Genomic DNA, 19,743 nt, shown 5'->3' with positions numbered 1-19,743 from the left:
AGAACCTCCCACATTTAAAATTGCTTGTCACTTGCAAATGAGGTGTATAAGTTGAAGAAACAAGTGATGGTTCAATTGCAAGGTGTAAGGCTAGGTTGGTGGCAAAGGAGTATTTGCAACAGTTTGGCTTGAATTATGATGAAACATTCAGCCCTGTTGTCAAGCCCACCAAAGGATTTTGTACTGATTTTGGGCAATCTGTTTGATTAAACCAACTTTACTAGTGCCCTTTTAGGATAAACAACCCCTTTAAAAAACTGCTAAATTTAAGGGACCTTATTAGTTTGCATTTAATGAAGTCAAAATGCTTTCTCAAGGTTTAAGGCAATTAATACTCGCTTTTATTTTTGTGGCTAGCACATAGGGTTATGGATTTTGCAAGTGTTCCCAACCCACTTGGCAAAATACATTTTCTAAGCCTTGGGTAAGCTCAAAATAAAATAGGCCTTCCCTTCGCCCTTCATACCAGATTCATCCAATTTCCCCATTAAACTATGCTGAGTTTGGATCATTTAAGGCTAAATCCCTAAATGATTGGGCTTTAGCCTTGTACGGACCTTAGAAAAAATGGTCATCACCATATATTAAATATTGAAGAGTTCCATTTTATTTTTGCTCCATCTTTCCCTATCCATTCATCATGAATGCCTTCCCATGGTCATTTTTTACTAGGACACTCAGCACACACACCAGCAGAAACCCGATATCCCCTCATTCTAATTTGTCATATAAATCAAATTGGTATAATCCACCAAATTTTAAAATACTCTCATCCCTTTGACAGAGGTTTCAAATATTATATTACTACTATATCAAATAATTGAGACAATTCTTAATGGGCTACGCATGAATTCACATATCCGCATCAACAGCCACAATGAAGTTGAAATCATGAATGTCGTTTTAACTTTTTCCCCCAAAGTGCCAACTTAGATGAAAGGTTCTAAAGATGTAAATGCCCACAAGACATTCCTCATGACAGGCCACCCATTAAAAACTGTGAAACTAGAGAAATAAAGATTTATAACACAATACACACTAAACAAAATTCCCCATCAGATGCATATGAAGATTCCCTAGATAATGATCCTCAAAACATGAGAGCCCTTTTACATAAAGTTAGTTCAAGAATTCTCACTCATTGAGAAAACCTCCACATGACAAACATGCATCCTCAAGCAGATCACGAGCTAATTTGGTTTCCGCATGTTTCGCCCAGCACGAATTACTTCATCCACCAATAGCAACTGGGATGCAATTACAGGCCTGCAAGAAGAGTAGCACATCACATTTGCTCATTTATGTAAAACCAGAAAACATAAAAGCAAGGTCAGAAATTGACAATGAAATTTAAAGAAAACTTGGGAAAGAAAATCTCCATATGTTTCCTTGGAAACATGAGCTCTTATGATGGTACTGGAGAATGCCACCATTCACAATGTGATATGGCACATGAAACTAAGTGCATGACGGCATTTATCTTATTCAAGGGGGAAAAAAAGTGTAGAGAGAGAGATTCAAATTCATCCAACTGAAGGATTTTTAGATAATCCTTGATCAAATTTAATACCAAAAGCAGACTAAAAAAAATATTACAAAAAGGGCAAAAGAGTTAAAAAGTATTATAATTCAAATACAACTTCCAACTTACCCTGAGTTTATGATCTGGCGCTTCACGGAGTAGTTATCAAAAATTCCCTCCATTTGGGGGTCAATAGGCTCTCCTGTGTGCTGGTTTAATCCCACAATATTCCCTTGATCATGCTCTCCCTGATCATCCAGTTGGCATAACAAAGTTCAAACCTGTTTATTCTTCTCATTTTGCCCCATTTTTAGTAACGGAAAGAATATGGAAAAAAATGGATATAAGTTTTAAAGAAAGCATACTGTAAGAGCAATGATCACATCTTGAGTGTCAAGCCCAGAGTTCTCAGCAAGTGTCTTGGGCACCACAAGAAGAGCATTGGCAAAAGCTTCAACACCAAGTTGAGCACGCTGATCCAAGTTTGTAAATGCCAAAAATGATCAGAGAGATAACTAATGCTTAAAAAAAATTATGTGCAGGAAAAATTTTGGGAGACATTTTGTTACCCCTTGAACAGTCTTCTTTACTTCGTTAATTAGATATTGTCTGGCAGCAACTTCAAAAGCTCCAGCACCCTGAACAAAAGACAAGCATACTTCATCATCCAAAATATACACCAGTAAAGCAAGCCATTATTACAACTAACACTGATGCGAGCGTGGTCTAAAGCTGAGTCTTACAACAGCCAACCATATTAAAGACTCAAAACAATAATTTAAGTTAAAGAGTACATACAGGAGCTAATGAACAACTAATTCGGCCTTTGTATTACTCAGCAATAAATAAACAAAAAAAAAAAAATTCAGCGATTGTAATAGTTGCTGATGCATCCTATTTCTTTTTCCTGATCTCTCTATTTTTCCTTTTTGTTGACGATTTGATCTCTCAATTTATGTTCCTATCTCTAGGATGGGAATATGAAACACCAATACAGCATCCAAAGAATAACCAGCAAGTTTCCAGTGAAGGGTGGCAGAACATGAAGGAACAGTCTCCTACTAAGCATGTCTAACCAAGAAAGACTCAATCTTGTTGTAACCTGGCCTACTCATATTCCCAGCGAACAAATTGTAGTAAGAATTCAATTGGCAGATAAATGCATCTGAACAACTGAAAAAATTCCTTCCATCAGGTGTTTAATCAAACCTTAGGCATGTAAACAAAAATCCTATAATCCCACTGTATGTTTCCCCATCTAAAAAGACAAATCAATCCCCTTGTTGCAATCATTCTGATAAAACTCACGGTAGAAGCTTTGTAAAAATGCTAGTCTAAACAACTTCGGTCACACTAAACTAGCATCCATCATACCTTTGGGGTCTACCATATCATGGAAGACTAATCTGTCAAATTTCAAACTTTTCTCACCTATCACTTTTTTTATTAAAAAAAATAAAAAAAAATCCATGTTCAGCATTTACTTCAAGAGGAATCAGACCGTTGCAAACTGTAGAATAATACTATTTTTTTTTGGGTAATTTACATATGCAAGAGTTATTTGTATCAAGGATATTAAGATAAACATTATCGAGGAAATTAACATGACAATATTTATTGAATTGGTATGACAGAAGGTTCAAAATCTTCATGCAAATTCCAAGAAACTTCTATAGAGGAAACTCACTAAGACAACAGATTCATCTTCAATAGTATTTTTGACTGCCCTCAAACCATCACGAACAGCATCTTTTATCTGGGCGATTGTATGGTCGTTAGGCCCTGCAGCATCAATGATGGCAATAAGGATTAAATCACAACTGAGTTTGCCCGTGGTCATATTATAACACATACCATAAAAGCATTGCCAAAAAAGGTTATTGCAATAGCCTTCTGGTCAAGTGGTTGAATAATGACAATAATGTCTACCTTTTAACAGTTGGGTGAAGCTATAAAAATGGTTCAAGTACCTTTGATTAAGATTGTACAAGAATAAGGGTTCTTCACATTTTCAACAAAGGTATACTTCTCTTCCCCTAGGATATGCTCATAGACTAGTCCAGCCCAACCAAGGGAATCAGGAGTTAAATCATCTACAGAATTCACAGCCTCTCCTCCACAGGCTAAAACCAATCGTTCCATATTTCTCCTCTTTGCTCTCCGAAGGGCAATAATCTAGAAAAGCAGTGAATTAGAAAACTGGAAACAAGTTAAAGTAAAATGCAACAAATTATAGTATAACTAATAAGCTTACAAGAAATTTACAATGCAAAACAACTGCTCATGTAATCCTCATACTCATAAACAAATATTGTACCAGGCATGTGAAACAGAAGTTTACAGCATGATTATATACTGAACAGTAATCATCAAATAGGTGACCAGAATGACTTGATAACAATGATTTGCAACATGTAAATTTAGCATCTCAAAGGAAGTAGTATGGCATCAAGTATTAGTTCTGCCCCATGTTTATTCACTAACATTGATTGAGGATTAAATTTGACAACAAAGTGATCAAAGTTACTACTAGCACAGGATCCATTTAAACACAAATAGAGACCATTCAGGAAACACTGAAAGATTAAACAAACACAAAGCTAAATCAATAAGTGAGAAACAAGACAACAATGGTGCACAGCTTACCCCTGCCCTCGCAAGAAGGTCCAGTGATGGGGGATCAATTCCCTTTTGATTAATGACAACAAAGTTATTGTCATTACCAGAACAAACCTGCATTCAACCACAAGAATTAGTAATATATCAAAAACCATAAATTCTGCACATCTACACTACTATACTCACAATCTAAACAAGGACACAACTAGAAGTAGCTACCTTATTTTTCAGTTCAATGATTTTATTAACTCTTTCGTCCACCTGACGCCTTTCAGCTGCAACCATTGCCTCTCTCTGCTCTGCATTTGAGTAGAAAAAGCCTGCATTTACTTCACTGAGAGGAAAAGTATTAATTAAACTATGTTCTCAAACAATATTGATAAAATCACACAATGCTAACCTTGGATCTAATGCATATACATACATACATACATACATACATATATATATATGATCAGGATAAATGTTTCTATACGGTTGTATTATTTTGGCAAAAATGCAATTTACACCCACTAACTTTGCCCAAAAATCATTTTAGTCCTTTAAGGACTAAAGGGCTAATAAGATTTTCTATGACCAACTTTAAACTTAAAGGACAAAGTAAAATGACCAACTTCAAACTTAAAAGACTAAAATGATTTTTGGGCAAAGTTAGCGGCTGTAAATTGCATTCTTGCCTATTATTTTGAAGGAAATAGATAATAAACAAGACTCCCATTTCTACTCATAATGAAATTGACTTAAAATATATGCTAAAATCTCTTTTATTTATTTATCAGAACTGAGTTTTTATTCTGGATAAATAGTGGTTTTAAAGGGCTGAATAACAGAGGTATGGAGAACAAGTATGGTAACAAAAGAAAAAACCCAGTTGACAAGATGAGACAACATCATGAACAAAATATACAGCACATATAATAATCATAAGACAAATGACACAGCTCATTACTTACACCCATTGCTTGTAGCTCAGAAAATGGCATAAAAAATCAAGAGCACAAATTAACTCACATATTATCAACCATAATACAACTCATGTTTGTTTTTTGATAAATAAATACAAAGGGTAACTAAGTATTACACACACAAGAATGTCCATTTATAAACATACATAAATGCATATGCATACTTTTATATACTCTCTTCATCCCATATTGTTGGTCCTATTGAGAAAATCCAACATTTTAAGGGAACATCATTTAATGCATTGTCTTTTAAATAAAAATGTACAAGTTTCAAGAACTACCCTTCCTTAATTTAAACTCTAGTAAAAGAGGGGGGTTGGCTTTTTAAATAAATAGTAAGTTAGGAAATTTCTTTATTGACATCTCCCAAAATGGAATAGAAGACTAACAAACTGAAGCAAAGGAAGTACATAAAGTCATAAACATATATTTTTACATACATAAGATGTATATAAATCAACTTAAAAATAACAAAATTGAAATAATAAAAATAAAATCCTTCAAAACCTCAACATAGGTCATCTTCTTTCCTTTCTTTGTTATCTATGCTTCTCAATATTTACCTTTTCTCATACTCCAAAGAGACATTGCATGTCAAGATGTAACAATTCTCCGCTCGTCGCTTCATATCAGGATGTCTAGAGCCATGATCAAGGACAAGACCCTCAACCTAAAAATGAACATAGTTTAAATGAGAAATTGTGGGACAATTATAGATAACTCATATATAGGTCAATCTATTATTAAGCTTACACCATACAAAGAAACCATTCAGAACTTAATGGTAGAAGTGAAATGGAAACATAATCACGTCTGCAATGTTTCTTCCAAGCAACTGGAAGTGAGAAAAGATAGAGAATTAACCATTTAATCACTTGCAATGAGTTCAACCACCAAAATACATATATACACATAAAATACTTTCTTGAGTTTTTTTCTGTGTTAATAAAATTGCATACACTGTTGTCCATCAAAAGTAAACAATTCTAGGGCAGAAAGCATTTTTTCAATTAAACCATGAATGTCATCACACAGGAGGCATAGATTCAGCCTCCAGATACAAATGCTTTATGCAAAAATTAGAAAGTAAATGATAAGAAAGCTCTGCACATAAATGACCACAGATCCTGCATATGTATTAGAGTTGATAAAATACAAAAATTCACAACTTGAGAACCCAATTTTTTTTCCACAGAATTAATCTATATTATATTCATGAAAAAAGAAAAGGTCCCAAACCAACATTATAAAAGATATACATACCAAGCGTGTGTCTACATCAAATTTATGCCGCATGTGCATTATCTCCACCATAAACAAATCAATGGCTTCCTCAGGCTTGCGAATGCATAACACCTGTCATACAGAAACCACAGCTTACTACACAACAATATGTAAAGGTCTACCACAAACTGCTAACTGCATAAGCCAGTTAACTAGATGAAAAAAAGGAGCTTGAATAGCTTTATGAAAACTCATGCAGTCATAAATAAATTTCAGAGCACAAAACGCACCGCAGTAACAACTATGTCCGTCAATTGATCTGCAAGTGCTTCATACAACTGCAGACAGAACAAAATGTTAGAGTCAAATCATAAATAATGGATTTTTGTGAGGATAGGCATAGTTGTCAAAATGTGAATTGTATCGTGAATCGATTTTTAATTTTTTCGTATCGTGTATCGTATCATATCGTGTATCGTAAGATACAAAAACACTTAATAAAATTTATAAAAAAATTATAAATATACATATATAAAGGGTATATTCATTATAAATTTTGAATGTATTCATCTAATGACTAATTTATTCATCACTTATGTAATAATATTTAACAAGCTAACTAAATAAAACAAAGTAGCATGTGTTTGTAACATACACATTGAAATTACTTAAATTCAAAAGTGATAATATATTTAAAATGACCCAAAAATAATAATTTATTTTCATCATATTCATCAAATTGCCTAATCAACCCCATCTAAGTCAATGCTATCATCATGTTTATAATTTTGCAAATTTATTTCTTCATTAAAATTTTCATCATCGTCGTCATTAACATTACCATCTCTTCTTAATCTTTTTATTTTAATAATTTTTTTTTTTTTAGCATTCTAGTTTCTTGGACTTATAACAGTAACGATAAAAAAAAATTTTAAAAATTTTTTTAAATATTAAAGTAAAAGGTAAGTGTGTACCGTGAAGTCCAATTGTAGGAGAGAGGAGAAAGAAAACTTATGAATATGTTATTTTAATAGGCTAAATTAAGTAAACTAATAATTTTTTGTTAAAAACAAGTCTAACAACTTGTTAGATTCAAATAAAAGTACAAATTTAAACAAAAAATCTCATTTTAAAGCATTTGTCTATGTATCGTAAGATACGTACAATTTTATGATACGATTCATACGATACGCACACTGTATCGTACGATTCATGAGCACTTACGATACGCCGATACAATATGAAATTTTTTCTACACGATACGTATCGTGTATCGTACGATACTGACAACTATGGGGATAGGTTAATACAACTCATGAACTCATTAGGTCATTTACCAAAAAGAGAACCCATATAGTCTAAAACCCCATGACCTTATACTCCACCTAATTTATATGGGTAGGAGGTGCCATTTGATCTAAAGACCATTGGTAAATTATTTAATAAAATTCTTTTATCTAGTTTTTGATAAACAAAATACAAAATGAAAACCTAATCCCATTCCACCTCATGATTCGAATGGAAAATTTAAAAGAGAGATTACAGGTTACCTTTGTTCTGAGTGTTGTCCTTGCTACCATTTTCAGAATCTCTTTGTCAGGCTCATTACCCATAACAACAGGGGTTTTAAACTTTTCAAGAAATTGGAGAGTTGCTCTTTTTGCAATCTCAAAACCATCAACCAAGACACGGGGATGCATTCCTGGAACAAGAATAAGTTTCATGAGCATAAATATTTATTTTTTTGATAAGAAATTAGTAATAAATTTTATTGAACAAAAAGGAATGCACTAAGTACACAGAGAGTATACTAGATGAACAACACAGCTAAGTTCTAAGATTACAATGATCCATAAGTCTCAACCACCAAACATGTTTCTCCTTTCAGAAAACTAGACAGAATAGCAAAGTTACCACCTCTCTTTTTTTTTTTTTTTTCTTTTTTTTAAGAAGGGGGTGGGGGGGTCTTTTGGGAAAACCTGGCAACACAAATTCATTTCCAGTTGAGCTAGGAGGCAATGTAGGCCTAAAGAGACTGTTGAGCTAGTAAAATCATGATTACATTTACAGAATGTGATTAAAGATGATTTTAGCACAAGTTCAAGTAAAGGTCTGTCAATTAATAAATTCATTAATTTCAAGATTTAAAGTAAATTTTGGGAGCTCCAGTAGATTCCCAGATTTTAACATAGCATCAATTCATTCACCACTGACCTTCATCAATACATCGTTCTGATTGTTTCATAAGCTCGCCAATAAAGATCACAGTGGAAGTCGTGCCATCACCACTGATGTCATCTTGGGCAACAGCTGTCCTTGCAATCATGATTGCTGTTGGGTTTTGAATTTGCTGCAACCATTAATGAAATACCAAGCAATGAAACACCATTTAGAAAGATACACCCATTAGCTAGCATCTGAATGTTCGTAAATTAAAATCACGCAAAGTCTTTAAAATACTTCTTAGTCTATAATAGTTTAGTGTCCTCAAATTGACTCAACTCAACTAAGTCAAATTGGGGTGGATTCTATGGATCCTCATCAACCAATCTAAGTCAGCCACATACATTGTTTTCTGCCATTCTCTCTGATCTAACATCAATAAATTATTATTATTATTATTATTATTGGTAAGTTTCATGTACCTCTATTATGGGAGAAGGAACACACAGAAATAAATAAATATATACTCACTGAAAGCCAACACTGGCAACACACACACTTTTGAAAGCCCGAGCTGCTATAATAAATAAAATCACCACAAAAACAAACTGGTGCATTTCCTTGGATAACACAACAAACCTCATTGTGAACATAATAGAGATCCAATGCTCAGAAATTACTTTAAAATTTTTATTAAAAGAAAATCACATAGTAAAAACACTTTTTAAAACGAACGATCAATCAAGCCGAGTCTATATTTTGAAATTTAAAAAAAAAAAAAAAAAAAAAAACTTTTTTAAAACCATGAAACAGAGCCTTACTAACTAATTTATCCCATATTTTCCAACCAATGAAGTAGTTGTTAAAACTTAACGCTAAACAAATTAATTTTGTTTTTTGTTTTTCAATAACCCTAAGTAAAAATTTCATAGACCTTAATTAAAAAAGAGAGAAAATGAAGAAAAGGTGCATTGTAAAAGAGAAAGAGAGAGAGAAAGATGTAGGGTTAAGGGGAGAGAGAGAGAGAGAGAGAGAGAGAGAAGTGACCATCTCTTTCAAAAGAGTGTTGCCATCTTTAGTAAGCTTGATATCGCCGGCTCCTCCAACAAGCCTGCAAAACAAAAATCAGAGAGAGAGAGAGAGAGTCAGAGAGAGAGAGAGAGTGAGCGTGTAAGAGAAGAGAGAGAGAGAGAGAGAGACATTTTGATGGTGCCTTTGGGGCCGAGGTTGGACTTGAGGACATCCTGCAAGCCCTTGGCGGCGTTGATGTTCATATGGAGTGCTGCCGATTTATTCAGCACCTCCGCGTTTGGATTCAGCACTCTAATCGACATTTTTCCCCCGCTTTCACTTTCAGTTTCACACAAACAAACAAAGTGTGAATCTCAACTCTCAACTCTCAACTCTCAACCCTGAATGAAAGACGGTTTATTAGGGCTTTCCAGACTCTCTATACTACAGAGAGAGAGAGAGAGAGAAATTGATCCCTCTAGAACCAGAATAAGTGGGTTATGGACTTCAAGCTTGAGCCCATGTCCGGCCCAATTCTATATTGAAAAAACCCACCCAATATTTTTTCTTTTTATTTTTATATTATTATTCTTTCTTGTCCAAAAGAAAAAAATAATATATATATATATATATATATTTAATTAAAAAGAAAAAGACATCTCACCGTAGATTCCCAATCCAACGGTTATGGTAATAGTTCAGTTATTTTTATCAGTGGCATAGGAAGGATAAATACACAAAACACAGACAGGCAGACAGAGAGAAAGAGGAAGAGAGGAAGGAGAATCCACAAAGGGCTGAGAAGAACAAACAGAGAAACCAAGACTGAGAAACAGAAACGGAAACGGAAACAGAGGACCCAACCCATAACAGCTACAGCCTTTCAGAGGGCATACGTAGAGAGAGACAGAATTTGAATATAATCTTCTTATAAGAAACGATCTGGGATTTCTTTTGTTTCGATAAATTATCTTGCTTCTCACAATAAATTCTGTTACTTTTTGGGGTGTCTTGGATTCTCTGCCATGAATTTACCTACTTGTAAGACTTCTTCTTCTTCTTCCTCCTCATTTGTAGCTTCTTTGTAACATAGACTCTCTCTCTCTCTCTCTCTGTGGGTTAGTCGATTAAGCCTTTTAATTGCAGGGTAGTGTGGGAAGGAATCTTCTTAGGTGTTGTCTTAGATCTTGAGGTTAGAGATCAATCTTCTACAACTTCGCAGTCTCTTGTCTTTGATTTTCCTCTTATGAGTCTTTTTGAGCATCCACGAAAGCCAATTTGGTTTTCTGAACAATCCCTCTGATGTTTTCATCTTCCTCTCCACTTCTGCTCCATTGGATTCAACAGAAGAAAACCCAAAATTTTCTTCTTCTTCTTCTTCTTCTTCTTTTATTTTTATTTTTAATTTTAACAATTTTCTTTGATTTTTGCTTTTTTGGGTTTCTGTAGAAAACCCAAGTGGTGGTCTCCAAAATTCTTCATGTCCTATATTTCTGTGTTTTTGCTTTTGGGATTTCTCAGTTGACAAAATTTTCATTTTCATGGTGGTGTGTTGGTGTTTTGAGGGCAGATATGCAGACAGAGGAGAGGAATCAGAGAGCTTGTAAACAGCCTTCAGAGCCTGAACTTTTCCTACAGTGGGGAAACAGAAAGCGAGTCAGATGCGTGAGAGTCAAAGACCCTGAAATCTCAGCCAGATTCAACGCTGGAATCCGAAGAAAAATCACCTCTAGATTTGCTTCTTCCGACAAAGATGCCTCTCATCTTCAACTCAATCCCCTCACCAGGTCAGCAAATTTTCTGAATTCTTTGTTTTCTTCTATGGATGCTGAGGAAACGAGGGAAAACTTATAATAATAATAAAAAAGCCTAAATTCTGAGGTCCTTGTGATTTGTGTTGTTTTGGTTTCAAAGGTCCTTTTACAGTTTATTAAGAATTACCTTTCGGGGAAAATGAGGAATTAATTAAAAGGTTTTTTTGGGGGTGGGGTTCTGTTTGGTTACAGGAAATCTGCGTCCCCAGAGAAGGAAGAGAGGTATTATAGCACAAGAGGGTCAGTGGTTGTGGAGGAGAATGGGAAATTATCGGTGGATGTGAACAACAATAGCAATACTAATAATAATCATAACCATAATGGGGATGAGAGAGGGTTGATTTGGCCAAAGCTGTATATAACTTTGTCAAGCAAAGAGAAAGAGGAGGATTTTCTGGCTATGAAGGGTTGTAAGCCTCCCCAGAGGCCTAAGAAGAGGGCTAAGATCATCCAAAGAAGCTTACTTGTAAGTCTTTTTTTCTTTTTCCTTTTAGTAATTGGAAGGAAATATGTATTATATGTAATGAGATTTTGTTGTGTGTGATTTATTGGTTTGGGTTGAATTTTGATTTGGTTTTCTCTGGTTTAGATTTTGTTGTGAAATAGTGGGGGTATTATTATTATTTAACCTTTGTTTTGGGGTTATGTGGGTGGGCAGTTGGTGAGTCCTGGGGCATGGCTGACTGACATGTGTCAAGAGAGATATGAAGTTAGAGAGAAGAAGAGTTCTAAGAAGGTACTTGTTGGTTGGTCTTTTGTTTGACACTTTTAGATCTGTATCTTAATGGTCTTCTGTTTGACACTTCCAGCCTCTTCTTCCTCTCTCATTCATTGTTTTGTAATTGACATGAGGGCTGGTTTTTGTAGATTTTGATTAATGGGGTTCTCTTTGTTTGGGGTTGTTTTCTGGCTATGTGATGCAGAGACCAAGAGGATTGAAGGCCATGGGGAGTATGGAAAGCGATTCAGAATGAGTGAGAGAGGCAGAGAGAGACAAAAAAAGCTAAAGAAACAAAGCTCTTTCCTTAGGAATTTTTTTGGGAATTCGTTTGGAGGTGATAATGGTGTGTAAACTTAGGTTTGTTTTATTAATTGTTATTATAAAGCCTGTAGCCTGGAGAAAGGGGTAGAATTGTCTTTATATCACTCGCTTTTTGTATACAAGAAAATTCCTATTTATAATCAGAAATGATTTTATTGATGATTTTATCTTCACATCATGTCTTCTTTGTTATTGTTATTATTGTATGCACTTTCCTTATGCATCTCTCAAAGTTTTTTAACTTTATTTTTAATTTCAATAGCTGAGGGGTGGGGGATTTGAACCTTGATGTTTAGGTTAAAAATACCAGAAATGCGCTAACAAATTTAGGTACAAGTTTCTTGACATGCATCCCTTAAATGTGATGGAAAAAAAATAAAAATAAAAAAATCAAAGTTGATTAACCAACAAATGAACAAAAATAAATAAAATAAAATGTCTACCTGCTACAGTGAAATTGGTTTATAGTTCATTTAAAAAGTGAAACTTTGTCTAAAAGGAAATAAAATGAAGCGGTAAAACAAGCAAGAAAAGTCTTTACCACACGTTGGTGACACACTCACACAAATGACACAATACAATGTGATATGCTTACACGGCTGTGATGGAACAGTGGTATTGTAGGCATGATGATGACGAGAAGGACTGGACTGGAGGACACGTTGGGTCTTCATCTAATCTAAGGCGTGCGGTCCAATAAAAGCATTTAATAATTTACACCCTCAAATATCTCTAATTTTAGTTTTATTAGGATTGTATCAAAAAACTTATACAAAAAAAAAAGGATTGTATCAAAAAAAAAAGTTTTATTATAATTGCATTTTGGAATTGCAAAGGCAAAAACGGATAATAATATGATGAAGATAAATGCCACTTCCTCGTACTACCCTGATAATCCAATTTCAAATTAACCTCACTTCCCCATTTTCATGTCCTTGCGCATGCAACTATCTAGGGTTGTAACAAGCCGGAGTTTTGTTAAGTAAAGCTCAGCTCAATAACAAATGTAAAATATTTAAATTTGGCTTGAACTTGAGCTGAACCTATAAACTATGTTTAAGTTTAACTATTTAAGCTTGTTAGAAAGTCCAAAAACTTGAGTTTGGCTTTGGCTTGATTCATTAGTTAAGCCGAACTTGGACTTCATATCTAATTTTTAAGCTTAAGATTCAATACAAGTACATTATCACGTCAATATTAAACATGTTATCAACCTCATTTAATTTGAAGTTGGGGTCTAGCTCTCAATCAATTAAAAGCTTAGTAAAATATGAGTTTATTTTTTAAGTTCATATTAAATTTGTTACTAGGCTCATAAACCAACTTAAGCTAGTCCTATTTAATATTGAGCTCTATTGTTCACAAGCATGTTCATGAACAATTTTTTTTTCTTAAGCTTGGCTTGTTTATTAAAAGACTAAAATTAAGGCTCAAGCTTGGCTCATTTAGAGAGAGGGGAAAAAAAATGAATGGGCTTTTCATCAAGCCAAGCCTGAACTATTTATGAACTGGTTGGTTCACTAACCCTACAACTATGAACTCTGTAATATTACAAGTATTTGTAGTTAGTAGTTTAGTGCCACTTATTAGTTAGTAATTTAGTACCACATAACTCGTAAATTTCAATGTTAATCTTTTGCTCAAGTCCCAGATTTTTTAGTTTTTGTAACTTTACGAATCTGATCTCACTTTTTGTTACTAAACCTCATTTTGCTTCTCTAATATTTTTATAAATGGGTCTAGAGGTTTAAAGGATAGAATTCTATTATAATAAAAAAAAAAAAAAAAAAAAGTGCATTTACATTTACATTGAAAAAGTTGTTCACCAAACAGCCCGCACCAAAACCGTTCACAAAACAGTATAACCGCACTGCATCACAAGTAACAATGCACCGCACTGCATCACAAGTAACAATGCACCGCACTGCATGATGCAGTGCAGTTTACGGTTTTATTATGAGAAAACTACACAAATCGCACCGCACCACACCGCACTTTCTTTATATATTAATATTTTTTTTAACATTAAATATATTATTAATAGTTTAATAACCTTAGTTTTCAAAATCTTTTAAAAAAAAAAATATATATATATATATATATATAGTTTAATAGCCCTAGCAAGTGTTGATTGGGAAATCTAGCCCAAAATAAAGAAAAATTAACTCAATAGCTTAAAACTTGGCCCAAAACAAAGAGAAAAGCAGTTTTGGGCTAGGCAAGAAAACTCTAAAATTTGAAAAATATACTAGTTTCAAACAGTTCAAACTACATCTTAAATACTGCACCGTACATGTGACCGCAAAAATGAGGTGCGGTGCGGTTATGGTTTTGGCTAAACTGTACCACAAAGTGTAGTACTAAAAACGGTCTAAAACTGCACCGCACCGCAAACACCCCTATGTACTGTTGTACCTAAATATAATCATTTTGAATCTAAAGACATAGAAATAATCTTACTAATATATATAAACATATCCATTTTTCAGATGTTATACCTATTTTATTACTTTAGATCCAAATAGTTATAAATATTCCTCTATAACCATATATGTTTCTCAAATGAGAGTACAAAATAGCTCATAATTTAACTAGATATAGTATTCATGTCGCAGGTCTCTCAATATGGATGGAAGATGTTTCTCTACATCTTCTCGTTATATTTCAAGCCAACTTGGCTTCCCTTTCATGGAAATCACAACTTCTTTCTTAAAATAAAAAATAAAAAAATAAAAAAAAAAGTACAGAAGATAATAATTTAGGGACTTTATCAGGATTGAGGAATATGTTGCATTATTGCTACATACAACTCAATAATAATAACTAATAAGTACAAATATTCGGAACTTATTTAGATTCCAGTCACTTATTTGCATAATATTTATCAAAAAATATATATAGTTTTTAGTAATTTTTACTTTTTATGCTAATAGTGTACAAAAACTAAAAATTACCTTATTTTCGAAAAAAAAAATTTGTTTATTTTTTAAAGCTGGGGCAAAAATAAAAATAAAAATGATAAAATTTGGCAACAAACTTAGTGTTCGTTTAGAATCCACTTATTTTACTGAAACTGAAAATTTTTTGTTGAAAGTACTATAGATAAAAGTGAAAGTTAGCTGAAATAATACAGTTTGACCTATGAATAGTACAAAAAAATAAGCTAAATAGTAAAATAAGTTGACAAAAATAATTTTTGCCAAACGGACACTTAGTTGTAGTTTAAGGCTACAACTTTGCTTGATATCTTTTTATCGGATGTGAATTTTGATAAATCCGCCATTGAATTACATTTTTTTCTTATATTCTCTATGCTTGCAAAATTTTCGAAAGATCAAAGATCATTAGTTATATCATTAATCAAATGTTTAAATTTCAAGTTTTTGTAAAATAAAATTATGCATAAAAAATAAGTTATAGATTGAATAGTAAATAACATCTTATTGGCATGAAATTTGACATGCATGTTAAGAATATAAAAAATATGAAATCTAATAGTTATTTCAAAATATATAGCTATATTAAGTTTTTTTCAATAAGAGTTGTAGCCAAACTTTTTCCAATAAAAAATTAATGAATACTAACCTCATCACATATGCTTCGTGCATACAGTGAGGCTTTTTCTTTTTTTTTTTAGTGTCATAATTTTTGGCACATGCATTGCCATTAAATTTTCAAGATTAATTGGAAATATAAAAAATATTTAAAAATACTACATTAAATCACAGTTCAAATTTTTGTACCGAAAAAAAAAAAAAAAAAAAAAAAAACCTGTGTTTTTGTTTATATATATATATATATATATTGAGAATCTAATTTATACATAGATAAAACAATTTGGAAATTAAGATAAAAGTGACCCTATTTTGTAGGCAATGTTTTAGTGGGAGTTAGAATTGTATTTTTACCTAATTGTCCTTTAATTTTATTTCTACTTAAACATAAAGGTGTAGGGGTATTTTTGAACCGAAAAAATGAGGATCCCAAACAAGAGAAGCCCCTTAAACAGTAACTAGCCCCTGAGCACACGCTCACGCGCGTGCTCAAAAGCATTTCTATTTTTTGGGTAAGAGTTAATTTAGAGCATTTATTATGATTTGGGATTACTATATTTTCCGATCACAAAAAAAACCTAGGAGTGTGATGAGTATCATGTGTGGAGAAATAATTTTTCATCACACCCCTAGATTTTTTTGTGATTGAAAAATGTAGTAATCCCAAATTATAATAAATGTTCTAAATTAACCCTTACCTAAAAAATAGAAGAGCTTCTGAGCACACGCGTGAGCGTGTGCTCAGAGGCTAGTTTTTTAAAAAAAACTTATTGTCATCATTTTCCATTCATCCCAATTTGAGGTTTATGCATTTGTCCAATAATATGGTTTTTTTTTTTTTTTTTTTTTGGATTTAAGGTAAATATTTGGGCAATTAACTTAGACGTAGTAAAATTAGGGTGATTAACTTAATTTCTATCTTTTTCTTAATATTTAAAAGTAATATTACTCTCTTATATTTTGATTTTACATTGTTATAGTATTCTAAAAAAGTTGTGAATTTTTGTGACACATTTTGCTTTCAAATCCTAATCTTTATCTGTGTAGTTGAAAAAAAAATCATCTTCTCTATGTGCAAATAATAGATCAACAACCATAGCTAAATTGTAGGTGCAACCAAATATATATATATATATATATATATATGCCTTGAATTTCATAGCAAAATCAAATAATCGATCAAACTTCCAAATTCCAAATGGAGTAATAGTAACTCTGAGAACTAAACCAAATGCTCATAGTAGTACAAATTTAAATTGAAAAATTAACATAAATTTTAAAAACTAAGAACTATCTACTATGACTATAGCTCATCACTGACTCCCTTCCATCTCTCTCACCGCTATTAATGCTAACAACTTTGTCATTGATGATCAACTACAACACTGCCCGGGCTCAACATCTTTGGAGACTGATGATGCCGTAATATCACCAGTGAGCAACACAATCCACGCTCGCTCCCGCTAACAACCTGCAAGAAGAAAAAGTGATCTCGCTGTGGGCACCGGTGTAGTGTCGACCAAATACCCTCCGACGGTCAAATTAGAACTGTTCTCAACTCTAGAGTGCTAGAGAGGGTAAATTATGCGTACCTTGATTTGCGAGGGTATTGAAGCTTTTATAGTAGAAGAAAATCGGCATCCCTTCCTTGGACTAGAAGTCTTTTCCTTATGGGACTCTTCCTCTAACAATCCCAAGCGTGATGGACAAGTATTTCCTTGTAGAGTGGGTTTTTTCATTAAGGCGGATCTTCTAGAATTATCTTTGTGCGAACATCCTGATTTTCCTAGGGTTCCCTCGGATTCCAAACGTGTACACCAAGTATTTTAAGTGGCGCTAAGTCCTCGGCCCATGCTTAATATTGGCCCATAAGTCCGAATCCGTCAGGCCCAATGTTCCGCGATTTCTTACCCCTTCAGTTGCCCCCTTCACCCTATGGTCCGTCATGTTTTTAAGTGGTCGGATCATTAGGGTGACGGTTAAATGTAACTGGGCATGACAATCAAGGATTGCTAATGGTGACGGTTGAAAACTTTGACATTTCCAAATGGAACATATTGACGGATGAAGATTCATGAAGTTGACGGCTCCTTAAAGGGTACGATCCGTGGACGCGTGTTGCCAGGTTGTCACATTAATAAGGCATGCCACGTGTCATTCTTGGATTGGATGGTGTATCGGATCGAAGCGTCGCTTCGTCTTCCGTGCATTTCTCATATATATATAGCGCACCTCTCTTCCCTCATTTCTAACATTTTCAGCAAGAAATCGTTGTCAGAGCGAAGTCGTCAGCCTTGTCAGAGCATTCCGTTGAGAATCTATACCCGTCGGCTATTTCATCCGTCAACTACTCTTTACACAGTGTGGTAAGTACTTCATCCTCATTTTTCATCATCATCATTTTTTTTCAGTGTTACATTTTGTGTCTACATTTTTGTTAGACCTACACACCCGTCAACAATTTTAGACCCATCAGTCTTAGGTTTTATCGTCAATTTGTAGGAAATGTCTAGTGCGTCAAGTAACCAGTCAGTGGTCCGTGACGGGACGGAATACGAGGAGGTATACCCGTCCGGTCATAAAGACCAAGAGAGTCCCGGCGAAGATAGGAGTCCATCTGCTTCTTCTTCATCCTCAGCAGATGAGGATATGGAGACGGTTGAAGAAGAAGGTTCTTCTAATGACGACGGGGATCAAGCACTGGGACTCGTCGTTGGTGCTGGTGGACTTAGGGAGTTCATCATGCTACCAGAGTGGACGGTACATAGATTCACATCCATCATCAAGGAGAGACACTTCAACACTTTTAGGACAAACTTCCAAATTCCAGACAACATTTCCATCCGTCTACCATACGTGTCGGAGAAGTGTTACTACGAAGGCGTAGAAGGTGTCGGAGTGTACGAGCAGATGCTGAAGGCAGGACTTTGGTTTCCGCTAAGTACACTTCATAGAGAACTCTTATATTATCTGGGATTGTCCGTCACCCAGATATCTCCAAACGCCTGGAGGGTCTTCATAGCGATGGAAATCCTCTATGGAGCAATGTCGGACGGACGTAGGAGGTTGACGGTGCGTGAATTCCTTCATTGCTACCGTCTAGATGAGATCGATAGATCAAGGGGGATGTACAGTTTTGCTAGTAGAAGCCCTTTGTTGAAGGTCATCTTTGAGACTCCCGACTCAGATAAAGACTGGAAGAGTCGTTACTTTTTTCTAGAGGGTAACACGTGGATGAACCGTTCTGGGGAGACGGAGTACATGCCTGTTGACACAACTTGGGAAGTAATACACCCTTCACGTATGCACCCGTCCGAATTTTATAATCCTTTTCATACCGTCCATTATAATTTTTATAACCATCTATTTCTCTGCAGGTAGACGGCGCCCACAAGTTAGTCTTGAGGAATTTGGTTTCCTTGAAAAGATTTTCCAGAAGACTAAGCCAGAAGAAAGGACCTGGGCCAAGTTAGTGAACCCAAAAACAATACATTGGTATTGTGATGGTCCCGAACCTACCCGTGAAGCCATTACATACGACGAAAGAGTCCACAGATGTAAGTCCGTCAACTTTTACTTTTCGAAAGTAGTTTTTAATTTATGTAGATAGCTTCATCCATCCTGTATTACAGAAATGGACGACGCAAAGAGGAGGGCACTGATAAAATCGCTGGCCGTCAAACAAAAGGAGACGGGCAAAGTTGTGGTTCCCAAAGGGTTGGGGTCGTCGGCGAAGAGGAAGCAGCCGCCCAAGTCTGACCGTCCACATAAGCAGCAAAAGGTTCCTCTGGAACCCGTTGTGGGCTTGATGGCTGAGGGAGCTAAGACC

General features: G+C 34.5%; 2 protein-coding genes across 4 annotated transcripts; one reads left to right on the top strand and one right to left on the bottom strand.

The window, feature by feature from the left end:
- Positions 1–820: 820 nt before the first annotated feature.
- Positions 821–9,975, bottom strand: LOC115952633 (T-complex protein 1 subunit zeta 1). Its single transcript, XM_031069813.1, has 15 exons — positions 9,694–9,975; positions 9,541–9,604; positions 8,545–8,680; positions 7,881–8,032; positions 6,621–6,668; positions 6,370–6,462; positions 5,670–5,776; positions 4,361–4,475; positions 4,169–4,255; positions 3,493–3,697; positions 3,210–3,304; positions 2,092–2,160; positions 1,888–1,995; positions 1,652–1,770; positions 821–1,266 (listed from the first exon to the last, which is right to left on the bottom strand). Exons 1-15 carry the CDS (start codon positions 9,825–9,827, stop codon positions 1,191–1,193), a joined length of 1,608 nt encoding a protein of 535 aa, XP_030925673.1. The 5' UTR covers positions 9,828–9,975; the 3' UTR covers positions 821–1,190.
- A 260-nt stretch (positions 9,976–10,235) lies between these two features.
- LOC115952632 lies at positions 10,236–12,533 on the top strand. 3 transcript variants are annotated; one of them, XM_031069811.1, is made up of 6 exons: positions 10,237–10,545; positions 10,651–10,696; positions 11,075–11,291; positions 11,511–11,784; positions 11,977–12,054; positions 12,242–12,533. In XM_031069811.1, exons 3-6 carry the CDS (start codon positions 11,077–11,079, stop codon positions 12,290–12,292), a joined length of 618 nt encoding a protein of 205 aa, XP_030925671.1. In that variant the 5' UTR covers positions 10,237–10,545; positions 10,651–10,696; positions 11,075–11,076; the 3' UTR covers positions 12,293–12,533. The 3 variants fall into 3 exon arrangements, with proteins under 3 accessions (XP_030925672.1, XP_030925671.1, XP_030925670.1); XM_031069810.1 differs by lacking the exon at positions 10,651–10,696 and having other exon boundaries at positions 10,238–10,545; XM_031069812.1 differs by lacking the exons at positions 10,651–10,696; positions 11,977–12,054 and having other exon boundaries at positions 10,236–10,545; positions 12,242–12,519.
- Positions 12,534–19,743: the final 7,210 nt, after the last annotated feature.

Source organism: Quercus lobata, chromosome 7 (genome assembly GCF_001633185.2).
Source record: "Quercus lobata isolate SW786 chromosome 7, ValleyOak3.0 Primary Assembly, whole genome shotgun sequence".
Taxonomy (NCBI): domain Eukaryota; kingdom Viridiplantae; phylum Streptophyta; class Magnoliopsida; order Fagales; family Fagaceae; genus Quercus; species Quercus lobata.
Note: the sequence above shows the minus strand (reverse complement) of the source record. Positions and strands in the feature narration are given on the sequence as shown.